This window comes from Lactuca serriola, chromosome 5 (assembly GCF_051521515.1).
Source record: "Lactuca serriola cultivar US96UC23 chromosome 5, Lser_US96UC23_V15, whole genome shotgun sequence".
In the NCBI taxonomy this organism is placed as follows: Eukaryota; Viridiplantae; Streptophyta; class Magnoliopsida; order Asterales; family Asteraceae; genus Lactuca; species Lactuca serriola.
The window spans coordinates 338154426-338172189 of NC_136412.1; the positions used below are offsets into that span (position 1 = coordinate 338154426).

The 17764-nt window shown below is 39.7% G+C and overlaps 2 protein-coding genes across 2 annotated transcripts; one reads left to right on the top strand and one right to left on the bottom strand.

The window, feature by feature from the left end:
* Nucleotides 1-645: 645 nt before the first annotated feature.
* Nucleotides 646-1683, bottom strand: LOC145051029 (uncharacterized). The gene has a single exon (XM_078999181.1). The coding sequence runs from the start codon at nucleotides 1681-1683 to the stop codon at nucleotides 646-648; it is 1038 nt and encodes a 345-aa protein (XP_078855307.1).
* A 710-nt stretch (nucleotides 1684-2393) lies between these two features.
* On the top strand, nucleotides 2394-3717 carry LOC145051030 (uncharacterized). The gene is made up of 4 exons (XM_078999182.1): nucleotides 2394-2449; nucleotides 2765-2896; nucleotides 3015-3289; nucleotides 3512-3717. The coding sequence occupies exons 1-4, from the start codon at nucleotides 2394-2396 to the stop codon at nucleotides 3715-3717; spliced, it is 669 nt and encodes a 222-aa protein (XP_078855308.1).
* The last annotated feature ends 14047 nt before the right edge of the window (nucleotides 3718-17764 follow it).

Consider the following 17764-nt stretch of genomic DNA (forward strand, 5'->3'; position numbering starts at 1 on the left):
ATTAAACACTATTATATAAAAAATCTCATTACTCATTAGGTTTCACGATAAATTTGAGAAAAAAAATAGAGTCTAACATATCTTATGTTTTTACTAATAATATTGTATTTGGTAAAATTATATGATACTATGAGATACCTTATTATATAGATTTTATTTAGAGACAAAACACTTGGGCCCATACACATGACTAATATTATTGGGTCGGAGTGTAATTATAATTTAGGCCCGAATTTAGGTTAAGGACCGACCTTAAAGTGTATCACGATCAAATTAATTGCTTGTTAATTATGATTAATAAAGATAATAATTTGCTTCTAAAAATAAATATTTTATTTTATTGGCAACAAAAAATCTAATTATTTAACAGTCAACAAGATTAAAAGACCAAGCTCCCGCCTTTTTTTCAAATCAACCCAAACCCAACAAATAAGAGTTATTTACGACCATTTGAATTTGAAATTAGCTAAATTTTCGTAAAATGGCTGATCACAAGTTCAGAAATCAGATCAACAGATAATCAGATAATGATAATAAACAAGTAATCAACAATTTGTAGGAAAACTAAAAGAATGATAAACAATCATTCTTTGTATATATCTCCATTAAAGATCCAAAAAGAAAACTAATTATAATTACTGAAACTTACGAATAATAACCATTCCCTGATTCGCCACGATCGAAAGGTCCATCTGGATCAACTTGTTTGCATAACCCTAAATACGTCAAGAACAGAACCCTATCTTTCGCACCAGTTCGATGGTGTCCAGTGTGTTTACAGAAATACTTCAATTGATCCAAAGTACAGCATCCAAGCATCTGTCCCAAAAGCAAGAACAACCAGTTCACAGACTTCTTCTTCTCAGCCATCTTCGGCTTCACGCAGTTGTCTTGATGACATAACTTGCATGTGGGCAACGTTGGATTCATCCATGTCGCCGGAGCTCGTTCACGGAAACGGTACTTGTTCTCCGCCACGTAATGGGAGACTTCCGAGAACTTTTGAACGAGATTGTATTCGATTTGGTAGCTTTCATCACAACGCTTGCAATGTACGTCGCCGGAGATGGTGGTGATGCCGATTTCAGTTAGGTAGTTCCGGCTGTGTACTTGAGCACGGCGGTCGGTTGCCCATGGGAAAGGTGGTTGGATGGTTGGAGGTTTACCTTGTCGTGGTGCATGTGTAGGGTTTCTACGTTGGCGACGTGTGGCTGGTGGTGCGACCACTACTGATTGCGGTTGTGGGACGTGGGTTGAGGGGAGTTCGTGACGGTTATCATCTGGTTGTGGTGGTGGTGGTTGCTCCGGCTCCGGTGTAGATTGTGGGAAGTAGACGCACATTCTAAGGTCTTTCTGGATATTGAAATCTTGGTTTTCGTTAAGCGGCGGTGGTGGTGGGAACAACGGTGGTTGTTGTGGTTGTTGAGGTTGTTCCGGTGCCAGAGTTGATGGTTCGAAGTAGAAACACAGTCGAAGGTCGGTGTGGATATTCAGGTCTTGATCTTCGGTGAGCGGCGGTGGTGGTGACGGCGGAGGTGGCGATGCCATTTGAATGCCGATCTGTATTGGCTCTATTTCAAGGCGGGGACGAGTTCTTGACGCCATGGATTCAGATTCATCAGGAAAATCTTCATCACGAAGTGAAAGCTTTCTTGTTTTCATGATTGGTTGTTTGTTTTTCATGATTGGTTGTTTGTGATGATTAGAGAGAGATTAAGAGATTAAATAGAAGAATCGTTTCTGTTGTAGGATTCAGGAGATAGACTTCTTTCGAACTTCGAATTCTTCTTTCCAAATTCTATCTTTTTCCTATTTTGGTGGACAGTTTTACAATACACAATTAAAATATTATTAAATAAAATTTTATCTTTTAAAAACATTATCATGTAAACAAACTGTAATCCGCTTCCTTTTCAAATACAACTGTATTTAATTTATTATTAATAAAATACAATTTAATCAACCCGATATTACATATTTTTTTGTTTAATAATATGATGTCTAGCTAGTATTTACAGAAAATCAAAATGTTCCTAGCTTGTTAACATTTACTTTTCCAGTTCCTTAAAATAAAATATTTCTTTTAGTCTCTCGGGTGTGGGCAACGCCATTCAGGCGTTATCTGATGTGGCAGCGCCATAACGACGCCATAATAGGGGAACACCGCCCCGAGTAGCCGTTATTACGTGTTATGTTACCATACGTTATCACGATCACGGGCTATAACGCGTTGAATAAATCAAACGGTTGAATTTTCGACCGTTTTTCAAACGGTAATATTAAAAAAAAAAAATTTACACTATAAAATATATACAACTTATATCATTTTTAACTACAAAAAACATAAATCTCTCTCAACTACATAATTCTTTCAATATTTCAAAACCGAAAATATGAATCGTCTTGATCCGGCTCATTCGTTCAATGATGATAACGACGATGACGATTTGTACGTGACTATGATGTTACCAGTATTATATGGATAACGTACTACAGTCAGATCCAGCTCACTACTCACGCGACGTGCGACGTTAAATAGAGATCATGAGGAAGGGCATAGACGTCTAGTTAACGATTACTTTGCGGAAAATTGTGTCTACCAGCCAAGCGATTTCAAAAAAAGATTTCGTTTGCGAAAAAATGTTTTCCAAAGGATAGCCAACGCTATGGAAGCAAGGTATCATTTGACTCAGCTTTTATAATTTACAAAATGTCACTTTTAGATAAAATAAATAAAACTTTTGCATGTTTAATATTTAATTAGGTATGAATTTTTCCAAATGAGATATGATGCTAAAGGCAAACGAGGCTTCACAGGGTTGCAAAAATGTGTAGCTGCAATTAAACTTATGGCAATGGGGGAGTCGCCCGATTCTGTTGACGATTATATGAGAATGTCTGAGAGGACCGCACGAGAAAATGTCAAGGTATCATTTGACTCAGCTTTTATAATTTACAAAATGTCACTTTTAGATAAAATAAATAAAACTTTTGCATGTTTAATATTTAATTAGGTATGAATTTTTCCAAATGAGATATGATGCTAGAGGCAAACGAGGCTTCATAGGGTTGCAAAAATATGTAGCTGCAATTAAACTTATGGCAATGGGGGAGTCGCCCGATTCTGTTGACGATTATATGAGAATGTCTGAGAGGACCGCACGAGAAAGTTTTTATTTATTGGCAAGAGATGTTGTCGAAACCTTCGGTGACCAATACTTGCGCAAACCTTCGTTGTATGATATGCAACAACTATATGCGGCGCATGAAGAAAGACATGGTTTTCCGGGTATGCTTGGGAGCATTGACTGCACACACTGGAAATGGAGAAATTGCCCCGTGGCGTGGAAAGGCCAGTATTCGAGCGGTCATCATGGAGCGCCTTCGTTGGTATTAGAGGCCGTTGCTTCACAAGATTTATGGATTTGACATGCTTTTTTCGGGGTTGTGGGTTCTAACAACGACGTCAACGTTCTCGATCAATCATCAATATTTGACGACCTTTTGTCAGGAAAAGCACCGGATGCTCCTTTCACAGTGAATGGAAATGAATATAAGTTTGAGTATTATCTTACAGACGGAATATATCCACAATATTCCACGTTTGTGAAGGCGTTTCGACACCCAATATATCCAAGAGACAAATATTTCAAGAGACGACAAGAAGGAGCACGTAAGGACGTTGAACGTGCTTTTGGGGTTTTGAAATCAAAATGACACATAGTTGAACATGCAGCGAGACCTTATGAGTTAGATACTCTATGATATATCATGTATGCATGTATCATAATGCATAACATGGTTGTCGAAGATAAAGGACGCAATATTGCAACGTATTCGCCTACGGAACCAAGACATGTGCAATTTCAACCAGGGACATCAGAATATTTACATAGAGTGGTTGATATTCAAGATCAGCGAAAACACAAGCAACTTCGTGAAGACTTGGCGGATTACATCTATGTTGGTCATGAAGATGAAGATGAATAGTTTTAGGGCAAAAAATGTAGGTTTTATCATTTTTTTTTGTTTTTTTTGTTTTTTTAGGTTTTTAAATGTGTTTGTGTTTTGTTGTAATTTTGTTATGTTGTTTTTAATTTAAGATTTATTAAAATTTTATTTTTACGTTTCAAATATAACGCGTTAAATAAAAAAAAAAGAAATTCGAAATATAGAAAAAAAACATAAAAAATAAATAAAAAATAAAATAGAAAATAATTGGTGTTATCACATATTATTAGATGTTGCCTATTTCCACAGTGGGTGTTATAACACCACGTATGAGGAGGATGCTGACATGACACCTTTTGGGTGTGGTAACATGTGATAATATGTTGCCCACACCTAGTAGTCTTAAGAACTAGTTAAATAGTTAAATCAGTTTTGTTTTCGCCTATTAAATCCAAAATGTGTGATGTATTTTTGTCAATGGTAAAAAGATGTCATCTAGGCATCACATCTGTTTTTATATTTTTTATAAAATTTACCTACCATTTAGGGTATGGTAATGGTTTTATCTATGAACTTTTTTTTATTTTCATTTTTTTAATAAAAAACATACTAAAATTTAAAATAATGTAAAAATAAAAATTACATTTTAGAAATCCTAAAAATAAAAAATAACATGAAATTAAAAATTACAATAAAAACCTAAAAAATAAAAAAATAAATAAAAACATGAAGTGAAATTTAAAAAACAAGAAAAACATATCATCCAAATTTCACTTGCGTTTGAGCTTATATTTTTCACGAATCGAAACCTTTACCACTTTAGCCATCTCCAAATCTTCGGCGTTGAGGTGCCTCACATCTTGCATCAACAATGAATATTTTGTGAGTCGGACACTTTCAGCCATACACTTCTCTAAAGTTGTATTCAATTGTGCCATTTGTGCCGTCATTTCCGCCGATTTAGCTGACCACTCGGTTCAAACCGACGAATTTGAAGACGTCGTTTTCCTTTTTTCTTTTTCTCGAGTTTTTGTTTTGTCCATTCCCATGGGACGAGGAGGCGGGTCTATTTCTTCGATGTTGTCATTATCATCATTAAGAGTAACGCCTACGTGACCATTCGACGAAACTTGTTGTGAGCTCGAATATGAAGATGTTCAACTTTTTTTTTGGCAGATTAGCAATTTCTTCATGTGTTGCAAGTTCCTTCCACCTAACACTTTTTTTTTGACAACTTCCCACATATGAATAAACTTAAAAGACTTTAGCATGTCATCTTGGAATGTAGCGTGCGTTTTTTCAACAAACTCGCCTCATTTTCTCCGCTAGCCCATTGCTTTTCAAAGTTTGTGTAACTTCCGTTCCAATGTGTCATGAGTTTGTTAACAAGATTCAATTTTGAGTTACATTGGTCGGACGTCCGGTAATCTGGATCTTGACCCATTCTCTTACAAAACCGCTCTGTAATACATAACCAAAATTGATCACATGATTGACCCTTTCTTGTGTCGCCGTCTTCGGATATGTCGACCCATGCATTTGCTAACTCGGTTTCTTCTTTTTGTGTCCATCTTCTCGGATCGGTTTTCCCTTTTTTTTATTGAGGTTGTTTTTCACTTTTTCTTAGTGTTCAGAATCGGAAAGAATTTTGGTTGAAGGTGTGAAAGACGATTGTGATTGAAATTGGAATTGGGTTTGGGATGGTTGGGTTTGCGGTTGAGATTTGAATTAGAATTGTTATGACATTTGGAATTGTGAATAATAGCTAGGAATATCATCCATTTGTGGTTGGTAAGGTGTTGGTGATATCGGATCGTAACTGAAAAGTGCGAACGGGTTAAAAACATTTTGGTTTGGAGCATTTTGATTGGAAGAGTTTGGATTGTTGGAAAACATTTTAATTAAAAAATGTGTAAATTGATAATGTGTTGAAAGAATGGTATGTAGATATATAATAGTAAATTTGTTTTAAAAAACATGCAAAACTATCCATTGCCAACGTTCATTTCCTTCCAACGGTCATATTTTCAAACATTTCACCCATATAGAAACCTACCGCCGGTATTATACCGGCGGTAAAAGAGATGTTGCGGCCCGGTGTTTACCGGCGGTAAACCATCTATATCAACATACCTCCGGTGAAATATTTTTTATGATACCGTTTAGCCTTAATTAAATATTATAATATCTGATAAGTGTTTGATTATTTGAATTTTGGAGGATTTAACTAATAATGGATATTAACAGTGAATTATAACCGTGGATATTAACAGTGAATTATAACCGAGGATAAGTTCATGTAGATATATGATCATAAAGATATGCTTATACGCATGTATGTAAATATCCATTATTTGAATTTTTTGTACAACATGCTAATCAACACTATAAAAATATATATTTTCATTAACTAGATAATAAAACGGGAATTGTAAAATAGATGATGGACATAAATGTCAAATATCAGACAAACTATTTTCAATTCTAAATCTAATGTTAAAGTGTATAATATATTGAAAAATCATAAATTCATAATGATGGTGTCAAACAATGAATTTTACTAGCTAGTTAGGAATAAGGTTGTTTGTGTTTGGAATATGAGGTGAAATTACGGAAATGCCCATAATCATAATATGGCAAATGAGGAGCAAATAGGTGTTTTAAAAAAACTTATTTACCTAATAGGTATACTTTTAAACTTATTTACCAAAATGGGTTATTTAACACTTTTTTTTAAAAGGTTCCATGTTTCTTTTATTTCTTTCAACCAAAAAAAAGCCAATATTTATAACATACAAAAATCGTAGTTATTGTTTGTTTTATTTTTAGTATAAATTTTTTGGTTTTTTTTGTTAGTTTTTGCTATAAATGTTTATCAATTTTTTTACAATTTGTGATGGATTTTTTGGCACCAAAATATACAATAACTTAGAAAACAACTAATATTTCCCTGCAATAATACCCTCCAATACCTCCTCAATATTTATACAAGAAAATTATTTCGTTAAAAAAGGAACACAAACCCAAAATAAAATTGATACATGGAAGTCTAAGCCAACAAACCCGAGAGGGGATTTGAAACGACCCAAAAATACGACCCAAAAATTTTCATTTTTCAATATAATCAAAACCATAATATGAGCATCATAACATAAAAACATACACGATTGTATCCCAATCATAATAAAATACTGTGCGGAAAACTGGATCATACTATATCAAATCCAAAACAACTGAAACCATCCCCAGGATAAAAGCTAAGCTGTGGTGTGTGCGATGCTGTCACCCCGAGCTCTTCCCTTTGCTTGCGGAAGTACCTGAAACCAAAACTGAAACTGTAAGCACGAAGCTTAGTGAGCTCCCCCAAAATACCACATACCATACAATAACATATAACACATATTGGGCCTTGCCCACTGCATCGGGCCGAAGCCCGGAAACTGCATCGGACCGAAGTCCGGAACTGACTGGGACCTTGTCCCCTGCACCAGACCAAAGTCCAGAACTAACTGCATCGGACCGTAGTCCGGAACTAACTGGGACCTTGTCCCCTGCATCGGACCGAAGTCCGGAACTAACTGGGACCTTGTCCCCTGCATCGGACCGAAGTCCGGAACTAACTGCATCGGACCGAAGTCCGGAACTAACTGGGACCTTGTCCCCTGCATCGGACCGGAGTCCGGAACTAACTGACTGAACATATCATAGCATATCAACTAGCATGAACACATATACTGCATACTGCATCGAGCCGTAGCCCGGAACACATAACACGTAACACATAAAACATAGCCCATAAATCCTGTCTGAGCCACGAAGGCATCAAACATACTAGCTGCTACATCGGACTGCAGTCCGGAAACTACTGCTAACTGGACGGGCCGGCATTGTGGCCTTAGACCCGTCCCTACTTGAAGGAAACTCACCTCGTAAGCTGGCTGCTGAGTGTGTGGCTCGGGAAGCTAACGGCTGCTGCTCCTGAATCTCCTCGGCTACAAGTCCATAAGCACACTCAATCAAATACTAAACACTGCACTTGGGGTAAAATGACTCTTTTACCCTTGGTCAAAGTCAACTCTCTTTGGGCTGACTCGCCGAGTTGGGCCACCCAACTCGCCGAGTCCTACTCTCACTTCTCAGTTCTACACGCTGCTACTCGTCGAGTGTGGCATCGACTCGACGAGTACCCTCTTGATCCAAGAACTCAGACAATCTTCATCCGACTCGCCGAGCCGTATGAACAAACTCGACGAGTTGTTCATGATCCTAAGAAGATTGCCTTGGACTCGCCGAGTTGTATGAACAACTCGCCGAGTCCCTCCATCACTGAGTCTACCCTCAACTCGCTGAGTCCACTCTCTAACTCACTGGATTCACTCGACACTGACCAAAATGAAGGACTCGGGAACTCGCGACCCAACTCGCCGAGTCGTTCTTCCCGACTCGCCGAGTTGCCGCCATGCAACTGATTTTTACTCGATTTTGTTTGAATCCAACACATACAATTGATAGAGCTGAGTCCATTAAGCTGATTTACCACGTAAAGTTTCCAACTTTACGTGCACAACCTCATGAATAAGGGAATTAAGGCTAAAAGATGCATAAAATGGGTAGATCTATGATTAATATGCAAAGTAACTCCAAAAAGACAGTAAATCTGGGCTCTGCAACACCCCATCATTCAGATCTAAAGATATCTCGACTTATTAAGGCATTCATGCAAACATAAGGCTTGGAACAAGCATCAACTAGCTCTTAGGAGAGCCCTAATGGAAGTTTAAAGCATATAACAAGAGGGAACTCCGAAAATACCTCAAATAACTCAGATTTGCCCTTGGATCTTTGCACTACAACTCTTCTCCTTGCTTCTTTCTTCTTCTCCTTCTTCACACCTTCACAAAATGGCACCAAAAACACTTATAAGCTCTCAAAGGGGGATCAGGGTTTTCTCACTGTGTTCTCAGGGTGAGGGAGGCGAGAATGGGGTTATAAGGTGGTTTAAATAGTGGGCAACCCGGGGATTTAGGGTTTCACCCAGACGGATGGACTCGCCGAGTCCAGGATATGGACTCGCCGAGTCCCCGGCTCACGCGTGCTCGCAGCCGCGACCCTACTCGGCGAGTCAGGCTATGAACTCGCCGAGTCCCTCTTGCAAAACTTACAACAATTACCAATGAATTAACATACCGGGAACGGGTCGTTACAGGATTTTGTTTTGATAATAAGTCATAAAAGGAACACATACTAAACTTTCAACAAACCTTTACCCGAGTTTAAGTAAAGGCAAGAAAAGAAAGGGAAAGAAAATATGGAGAGAAAAGAAAGAGAGTGGAATGAAATAAATAACTTTTTTCATGTTCCTAAGTTAGAAGGAAATGGAAGGAAACTTTAAAAAAAAATATGTTCCTGAGTTAAAAGAAAAGGGAAAGAAAAGAAAACAACATTGCAATTTTACCATTGCTTTTTAAGCAATCATATTAAATACATAGTTATAACCGGTAAAAGAATGTTGATCTATATCCTAATAGGAGCATCACACATCCAAAAGAAGCAAAATTATAGATGAAAGAAGCAGAACAAACTCCAAAATGAGCATCAACTAATAATCAAAAGTTGCAGCCAACCAAAGTAGAAACAAGGGCAAAAAAGTCCAACAAACCGGAAGAAGACTTGAAAACATAATACAGAAAACAAAAAGCACCATTACATACTTGATACAATGTTTACTTTCACACTTTTTTTTTGCTAATTAAAGGCTTTATATAAATTTACTTATTTACTAAATTACATAAAATTTTCTTTATGATTGTTGTTCAAAAAAAGGCCACGGTGAGCATATATACAAATTTCATGTTTTCTTAAATTTAATCGACACCTCTGCTGTATTCAATGCAATAAGAAATCAATCCTAATTTCATTTGATTCTCAAAAATTAGTAAACACAATTCAAAAATCAGAATTCTCAGAAAATCTAACATAAGCAATCTAATCTAAGAAAACTTCTACACCAAAATTCGAAGGTGGAGTCTTGTATGACCGAAAGTTGAATGGTGGTCGGCTGGAGCTGTGGCCGGCGATGGAGGTGCAGCCGGAGAGACGAATGAGAGATGGCATCGTGCGTAGTTGGTAATTTCTTCCCGCTTGCAGCTTCCGTCGTTTAGGGCACGTTTAGTTTTTTTTTATTAAATGGAAAAAATCACTTTATTTGGTAAATAATTTGAAAACTATACTCATTGTGGAAATAAGTTTTTTCAAAAACACTTTTTTAGTCAAAAATTCGGAGACTTGAGAGAAAGTCCTTCGATTGGATAGTAAACTTTGTAAAAGCTATATGACGGACTGATTGATTTGGAAGTAATATTTCCCATATTTAGCCCTCTCCCATGATTCTTCATTTCTTTGTTATTGCCGTTTTAAAAATATGGTTTTGGTGAGAAATTACAAGGTTAATGACTTATTTCTATAACAAAGGTCTAATACGGTTTTTTTCTTTACCCAATCTATAAAGAAAATGAGAATTGGTTTCAACGGAACGAACTAGATAAAGTCCTATCAAAAACTAGAAACTAAATAAGGGTAAACATAAAAAATAATATTTTTATTAATTTCTTCATTCGCCTTAGAGACGGAGCATGAAGATCTCAAAAGCCCATCTTGCCAAGTAGTATATGGAATCGATCTCGGACGAATCAGTCAAAAAATTCGTGAAACATCCCAAAAACACGGTCCAAAAATTTCGTTTTTAAACCATGAATATCATCATCATATAAAAATCATAAACCATGTATTTTAACATAAAGTAATATATGTCACATATCAAAATCTTCTATCAAAAGCGTGAAGATCTCAAAAGCCCATCTTGCCAAGTAGTAAATGGAATCAATCTCGGACGAATCAGTCAAAAAATTCGTGAGACATCCCAAAAACACGGTCCAAAAATTTCGTTTTTAAACCATTAATAAAACCATGAATATCATCATCATATAAAAATCATAAACCATGTATTTTAACATAAAGTAATATATGTCACATATCAAAATCTCCTATCAAATATCAGAGTAAATCTTCCAGGCTAGAAAGTTGTGGTGTGTGTCATGCTATTATTCTGAGCCCTTCTCTTTGCTAACTGAAGTACCTGAAACCAAAACTGAAACTGTAAGAATCGCAAAGACATCATACGTAACTACTTCTCGGGACCGCCCCGACATCGGACCGAAGTCCGGAACACATAAGCTGCATCGGGCTAACCCCGACATCAGACCGGAGTCCGGCATGCTATGACTACATAAACGGGTCGGCATTGGTGCCTTAGACCCGTTCTTACTGAAGGAAAACTCACCTTGCACTGTTGGAGTCCTGCTGATACCCATCTGGTTGCTATCTGGAAATTCCCTGAACTGCTAATCCTTCGGCTTACCGAGCTACCAGTATCAAAATAACGCTTAGACCAAAATACCCTCCAAAAGTCAAACTAAACCCTGGTCAAAGTCAAAGTCAACGGTCATCGATCAAACTCAACGCTCCGAGTTGACTCAAATCGCCGAGTTGCTCCATCAACTCGTCAAGTGCTAAAACTCTGAACATTGAAATCGTGAACCAACTCGTCGAGTCGACCTCTGACTCCCCGAGTTCCCGGGCTAACCATACTCGTGACAAATCGAGTCAACTCGTCGAGTTCACCCAAAACCGGAAAAAGGGACAACTCACTTAAACTCATCGAGTCCCTCCCTGGACTCGCCGAGTTCCTCAGTCTATTGGACTATCTTAAAGGATTAAGCTCCCATACTTCAGATCTGAACTCCAAACTTCATAAACACTCTAGAAATTACTTATTAAGGGTAAAGTTTCCAGCTTTACCCATCCTAAGTCCTTCCTAATGGGTTTAGACAAAACCCCAACTCATTAAGACATAACTCCATGGTCCAAAAACCCTTATTACACCAAACCAAGACATGGAAATCACGATCTAGACTCTAGACATCCAATAGCCACGTAAAGTCTTGGACTTTACTTCCTTGCATGGCCTTTAGGGCTCCAAGAGGACATAATAATCTCTTTAAGCTTGCATGGGACTTCCTAATGGCATAAAGCTCGCACCTTTATGCCTTAACCACCCCAAATACTTCCAGATCTGAAAGGATCATGCTTGGGGGACGTCCAAAACCCAAAGACAACCATTCTTGGACCAAAAACCTTCCAAAAAGGGACTATAAGGAGATCTAATAAACCAAAAGCCAAGATGAAGACTTGACTACCAAGAAATGCAGCAAATGGAGTGTATCTTTTGGATCTACTTCCTCCTTCTTGAACCTCCAACTTCCTTCTTCTTCTTCTTCTTCCTCTTCAAGAGCACACAAATCACACCAAGGTGGCTCAAACACTCACAAGGTGCACTAGGGTTTTGTGGGTAAGGGTTTAGGGTCTGAGGGTTGAAGATGAGGCTGAGAGAATGAGAATATGATGCTTAAATAGGGCACCAAGTCCCGAAATTAGGGTTTCCCAACCTAGACCAGACTCGTCGAGTCGGCCAACTAATTCGTGACACGGAACTCGCTCCGACTCGTCGAGTTATTCCTTGGACTCGACGAGTTGACTCATTGACTTAGGGTTTTTCCTTCCCCAACTTGGCCTCCTGGATTCCGGGTGTTACAACTCTCCCCCACTTAAACTGTACTTTGTCCTCGAAGTCCATAATGGCTAACTTCCTTACAATCCGCTTATAACTTCCCTACACGATACGCACTTCCCTCTCCCGGTCCAATCCTCGGTAGTCCACCCTTCGGAGAACCGCTTTCGGTGGTCTTCTGCCTGGTTATTCCGCAAAACAAATCCTTGGAGATAAAAGCCTCGAGAGCACTTCCATCACCAACAATCCTGAGAACATGCTTCTTATCCAACCTACAATCCCTCTGGTACTCCTCGAGTACTCATGCTGAACATCCTAGGGGTTCACCGCTTCTTTTCCTGCGCGTTAACTGGCCTTCCCAGGGCAACTTCCCATAATCAACAACCTTCTCTGTCTCTGTGTGGGACATCCATAATCTGAGTTACCGGACTCCTACTGGTTACTAAACCCAAGGTCAAACTCTTAGTCGCTCCCAGCGACTTCCGAAGAAACTTCGGCTATCTAGAACTGCTCTATCTACCTTGACACTTTGGCTCCATAAGTCCTGGGATCCTCGATCCCCTATCTTGACCCTAAGGTCTCTACCAGGTCCCTCCTGCACTGCTATAATCACACCGGCCTTGCCCACGAGTCTCACCCAAACTATATCTCGGAGTGGCCTCCCCCATAGGTCTCACCTATCTAGAGTTATGCAGGACCAACTTCATCCTGAAACTCAACGAACTATCCTTTCTCGATCTCTATCATGCTAAGTAGGAGATACGGGCCTTGCCCACACTCCTTAACTAGGAGATACGGGCCCCCGCCCACACTCCTCTAACTAAACTGCTAATGAATGATACGACTATATTGCAGTCTTACACACCTTCTCACACTGTCTAACTGTAGGCTACCTTCCTGAAAACATCCAACAACATGCGTTCCATAGTCTAACATCCTGACTAACTTGCGAGCTCCCAGGAGAAACCCCAACCTGATTTCCAAAACCAATCATGAACTACTGCGAATACATGAATCTAGCATTGGGAAGTTTTCCAAACTCCCGACTTCCACGCTGCTCTATCCAGACAGCTACACAGGCTGCTTTCTTTCTCAACAAGGATGTGAACACATCCAAGTTGCGCCCTTACTTTAGTTCCTGACTACTAGGTGGTTCTCCCCCACTTCGATTTGACTAGATCCCTATAACTCCCAGCTTGGAAAGGATTCCCAGTCCTTCTCTCCACCTAAAGGGTCGATTTGCTGACAACCAATGCTTACCACTGTTGGTGCTCCAAAACTAACCAATACTAAATCTGAACCACTCTAGAAGACTGACAGAACACCTCCCGATCTCCACTCACACTTGCTACGGTGACTGCATCCTGAGATCCCGCTCTAAAGGGAAACATCTTCGAACTACTACTTTAACATTCATGGTATGCAGATGGCATATAACTTAATCATAAGCAGGAAACATAATATTCTAAAAAACCTACCAATATCGATGTAGTACCTTAACAATAAAATCATAAACATAAGCTGAATTGGAGATACATACCAACGATCTATTGCGGCTCGATCTTGACTTCCTACGGAACCATGGGCGTTGGAACTTGAACCCCTCTCTCTGCCGAAGTATCCGTGAAGAAACCTAAATTGCCTTAACCACTATACGGGGGCAATTTGTTCTGAAATGACCAGGTTGATGGCAACGGAGGCACCATTCTTCCTTCAATGTGCATTCTCGGTGGAAGTGACCCTTCCATCCGCACCTACCGCACTGCGACCTGCTGTGAGCATTCTCATGTGCCCCATTACCCCTTTCACATCCATTACGACCACTCAGGTCTCTGGCGTCAGCTATGGCAGTGTCCGACTGCTCAGCTTGTTGATCCTAACTAGAAGTCCGCTTCCTCTTCCCTAACTGCATATCTAACCCAATTTCTTGCTCCCGATTTACTCCGACTACCCCATCAACCGTCTGAACAGTCGATGTCTGACCCTGAAACCTAGAGGCTACCCTATCAGTAACACGCTTAGTAATGTCGGGTAACTCCTCACGTACGACTCACGAAACCTCCACAGCGATCCAATCATGTAGTGAACCCTCCTGGAGACAAGGTGTGTAACCCACCTCTGATCCCTGATGATAAGGGCTAATAACGGGATCCACCCTACCGAGGGATCCCAGAGATCCATAAACATCGGGCCCTAGAGGAGCCCCTAACTTCCCCGCAGAAATCTCGGCCCGGAAGGCCTCGAAGAGGCTATCCAAAAGCTCCAAAATCCCATCCTTGACTGTACCGAAGATCAAAGGAGTATGATCCAATAGGTTGTGCATAATCTCTGCTGATATAAACTCTCTCATCTGCTCCCCGAGCTGCTCGACTCCTGAACCCGAACCCGATCCCTCCCTGGCACCTGAACTACCCACTGGTCTACCACGTAGTGTCACCATACTGCAATATAGCATGACTATCATCAGAATACTCATCATTATCGAGGGATCACACACGCACCATAAGTTCCCAAGTTTTATCTCAGCCCTCCTTGACTCAAGTACGGATCCTCTGCTTTTAGTAGTATGGACCCATACTACCTTCCACATCTATCCATACTTTCCTCAAGGATTGCCTCGACCCCACCAAGTCCCTTACCACTACTACTGCTCTCAGCACTACTCTCATCCTAGGCTTACCCTAAGGTAACCACCAGTCCACCCTCTGCCATCAGTTGCATAAGGAGTCCCTACTATCTTCCTGTAACTAGCTCGCGAATACTATTACATATCACTAAGACTAGATAATTCTTCGAATGAGAGATCCTGCCCTACAACGGTTGGACACATACAAGAGTTGCGAAATAAGGCTAAACCTAACCTTCTGAAATTATTTAGTCCTCGCAATATGTAACTTAATATATTCATTCACTAGTTAGTAAAAGATAACTAGAACTCCTAATAGCACAAAGCAAGCAACATTCAGGCGTTGGGAAAACTAACCACATAATCCAATCAAGTTGTTCTATTCTCTAATCAGGAATTTGTACTAGCATGCAACTCATAAAGCTCATACACATATAACAAGCACATAAGGCATCCTCCTATATCCTTACTCCTAATCTAGCATGTAATTCTCATAAGCATATCATATCTAAACAAAAATGTATGAGTAATTTGGGAAAACTTACTTGAGCTCGGTTGATTGCATGCATCGCACCCTTTTTCTCTTTTCGAAATTCTTTTCTTTCTCAAAACTTCTTTTCGCTTTTTCTAAAACTCTTTTCTTTTCTCAAAATTCCTTTTTACAAAAATTGATTTTCCTTTTGAAAATTTCTATGCCAATCCCTTAGTTTGAGTTCAGACATACCCGAAAGTGTGCCCGAATCCCTCAAACCAAGGCTCTGATACCAAATTGAAACATCCCAAAAACACGGTCCAAAATTTTCGCTTTTAAACCATTTATAAAACCATGAATATCATCATCATATAAAAATCATAAACCATGTATCTTAACATAAAGTAATATATGTCATTATATCAAAATCTCCTATCAAATATCAGAGTAAATCTCCCAGGCTAGAAAGTTGTGGTCTGTGTCATGCGATCATTCCGAGCCCTTCTTTTTGCTAACTGAAGTACCTGAAACCAAAACTGAAACTGTAAGCACAAAGCCTAGTGAGCTCCCCCAATCTACCACATACCATACACATAACATATCACAAATAACAATATTTTGGGACTACTCCCAACTGCATCGGGACGAACCCTGGCATCGGCTTACCCGACATTGGGTTCACCCCAGCATCCGACCGCATCGGGCATCGGGCTCACCCCGGCATCGGGCTTAACCCGACACATACACAGCATAACGTTTATCATAAACACATAACATAATCACATAGTCTGCATCGGGCTTGCCCCGACATCAGACCAAAGCCCGGAACATATAACATATAACATTCAAACAAGCATACATCGGGCATGCCCCGGAACACTTAAGTCATAGCATATAAACTAACATACATCGGGCTTTCCCCGGAACACATAACTCATAGCATATAAACTAACATACATTGGGCTTGCCCCGAAGCACATAACTCATAGCATATAAACTAACATACATCGGGCTGAAGCTCGGTACACATAACACATAACATATAACATACAACATAAAACATGCATGAATCACAAAGACATCACGCACATGTAACTACTTCTCGGGACCTCCCCGGCATCGGACCGAAGTCCGGAACACATAAGCTACATCGGGTAACCCCGACATCAGACCGGAATCCGACATGCTATGACTACCTAAACGGGGCGACATTGGTGCCTTAGACCCGTTTCTACTGAAGGAAAACTCACCTTGCACTGTTGGAGTCCTGCCGATACCCCTCTGGCTGCTATCTGGAAATTTCCTGAACTACTAATCCTTCTACTTCCCGTGCTACCAATATCAAAATAACACTTAGACCAAAATACCCTCCAAAAGTCAAACTAAACCCTGGTCAAAGTCAAAGTCAATGGTCATCGATCAAAGTCAACGCTCCGAGTTGACTCAACTCGCCGAGTTGCTCCATCAACTCGTCGAGTGCTAAAACTCTAAACACTGAAATCATGAACCAACTTGTCGAGTCGACCCCTGACTCCCCGAGTTCCCGGGCTAACCAGACTCGTGACAAACCGAGTCAACTCGCTGTGACAACCCGAAATTCCCGTTTGTTTTAACGTCGTAATTAAGCACGTCAAAAATTAGCCAAATTTATCCCAAAATATTTTTGGCCGGATTTAAGCCCGTTGGAATATTTTAAATAATATTCGTAAAGAGAACCAAAATCAAGGAAGTAAAATTTAGAATTTGCCATGTTTAGCGTAAGTCGCGGAACTCCAAAAATTTAGAATTTACGGACAAAAACTCGGAGTTTTTGACCGCGAACCCCCGAGAGTATAAATATGACACTTAGTCATTTTCTCTTATTTTTCCAACTTCCACCTCAAGAACACCCAAGGATTCTCTCTCAACTATCATAAATTCATCCCGTCAAATCCGCCAAAATCGATCATTCAAGCTTCCTATACGTAAGTATACTTCTCCTAGCTAGTTGTTTGATTTGAACACATGTCAAAACCTTGAAGAACACCAAGAACAAGGTGTTTACGGTCCAAGGTGTTCTTGGACCGTAAACTCCAAATTGGGTGCCAAA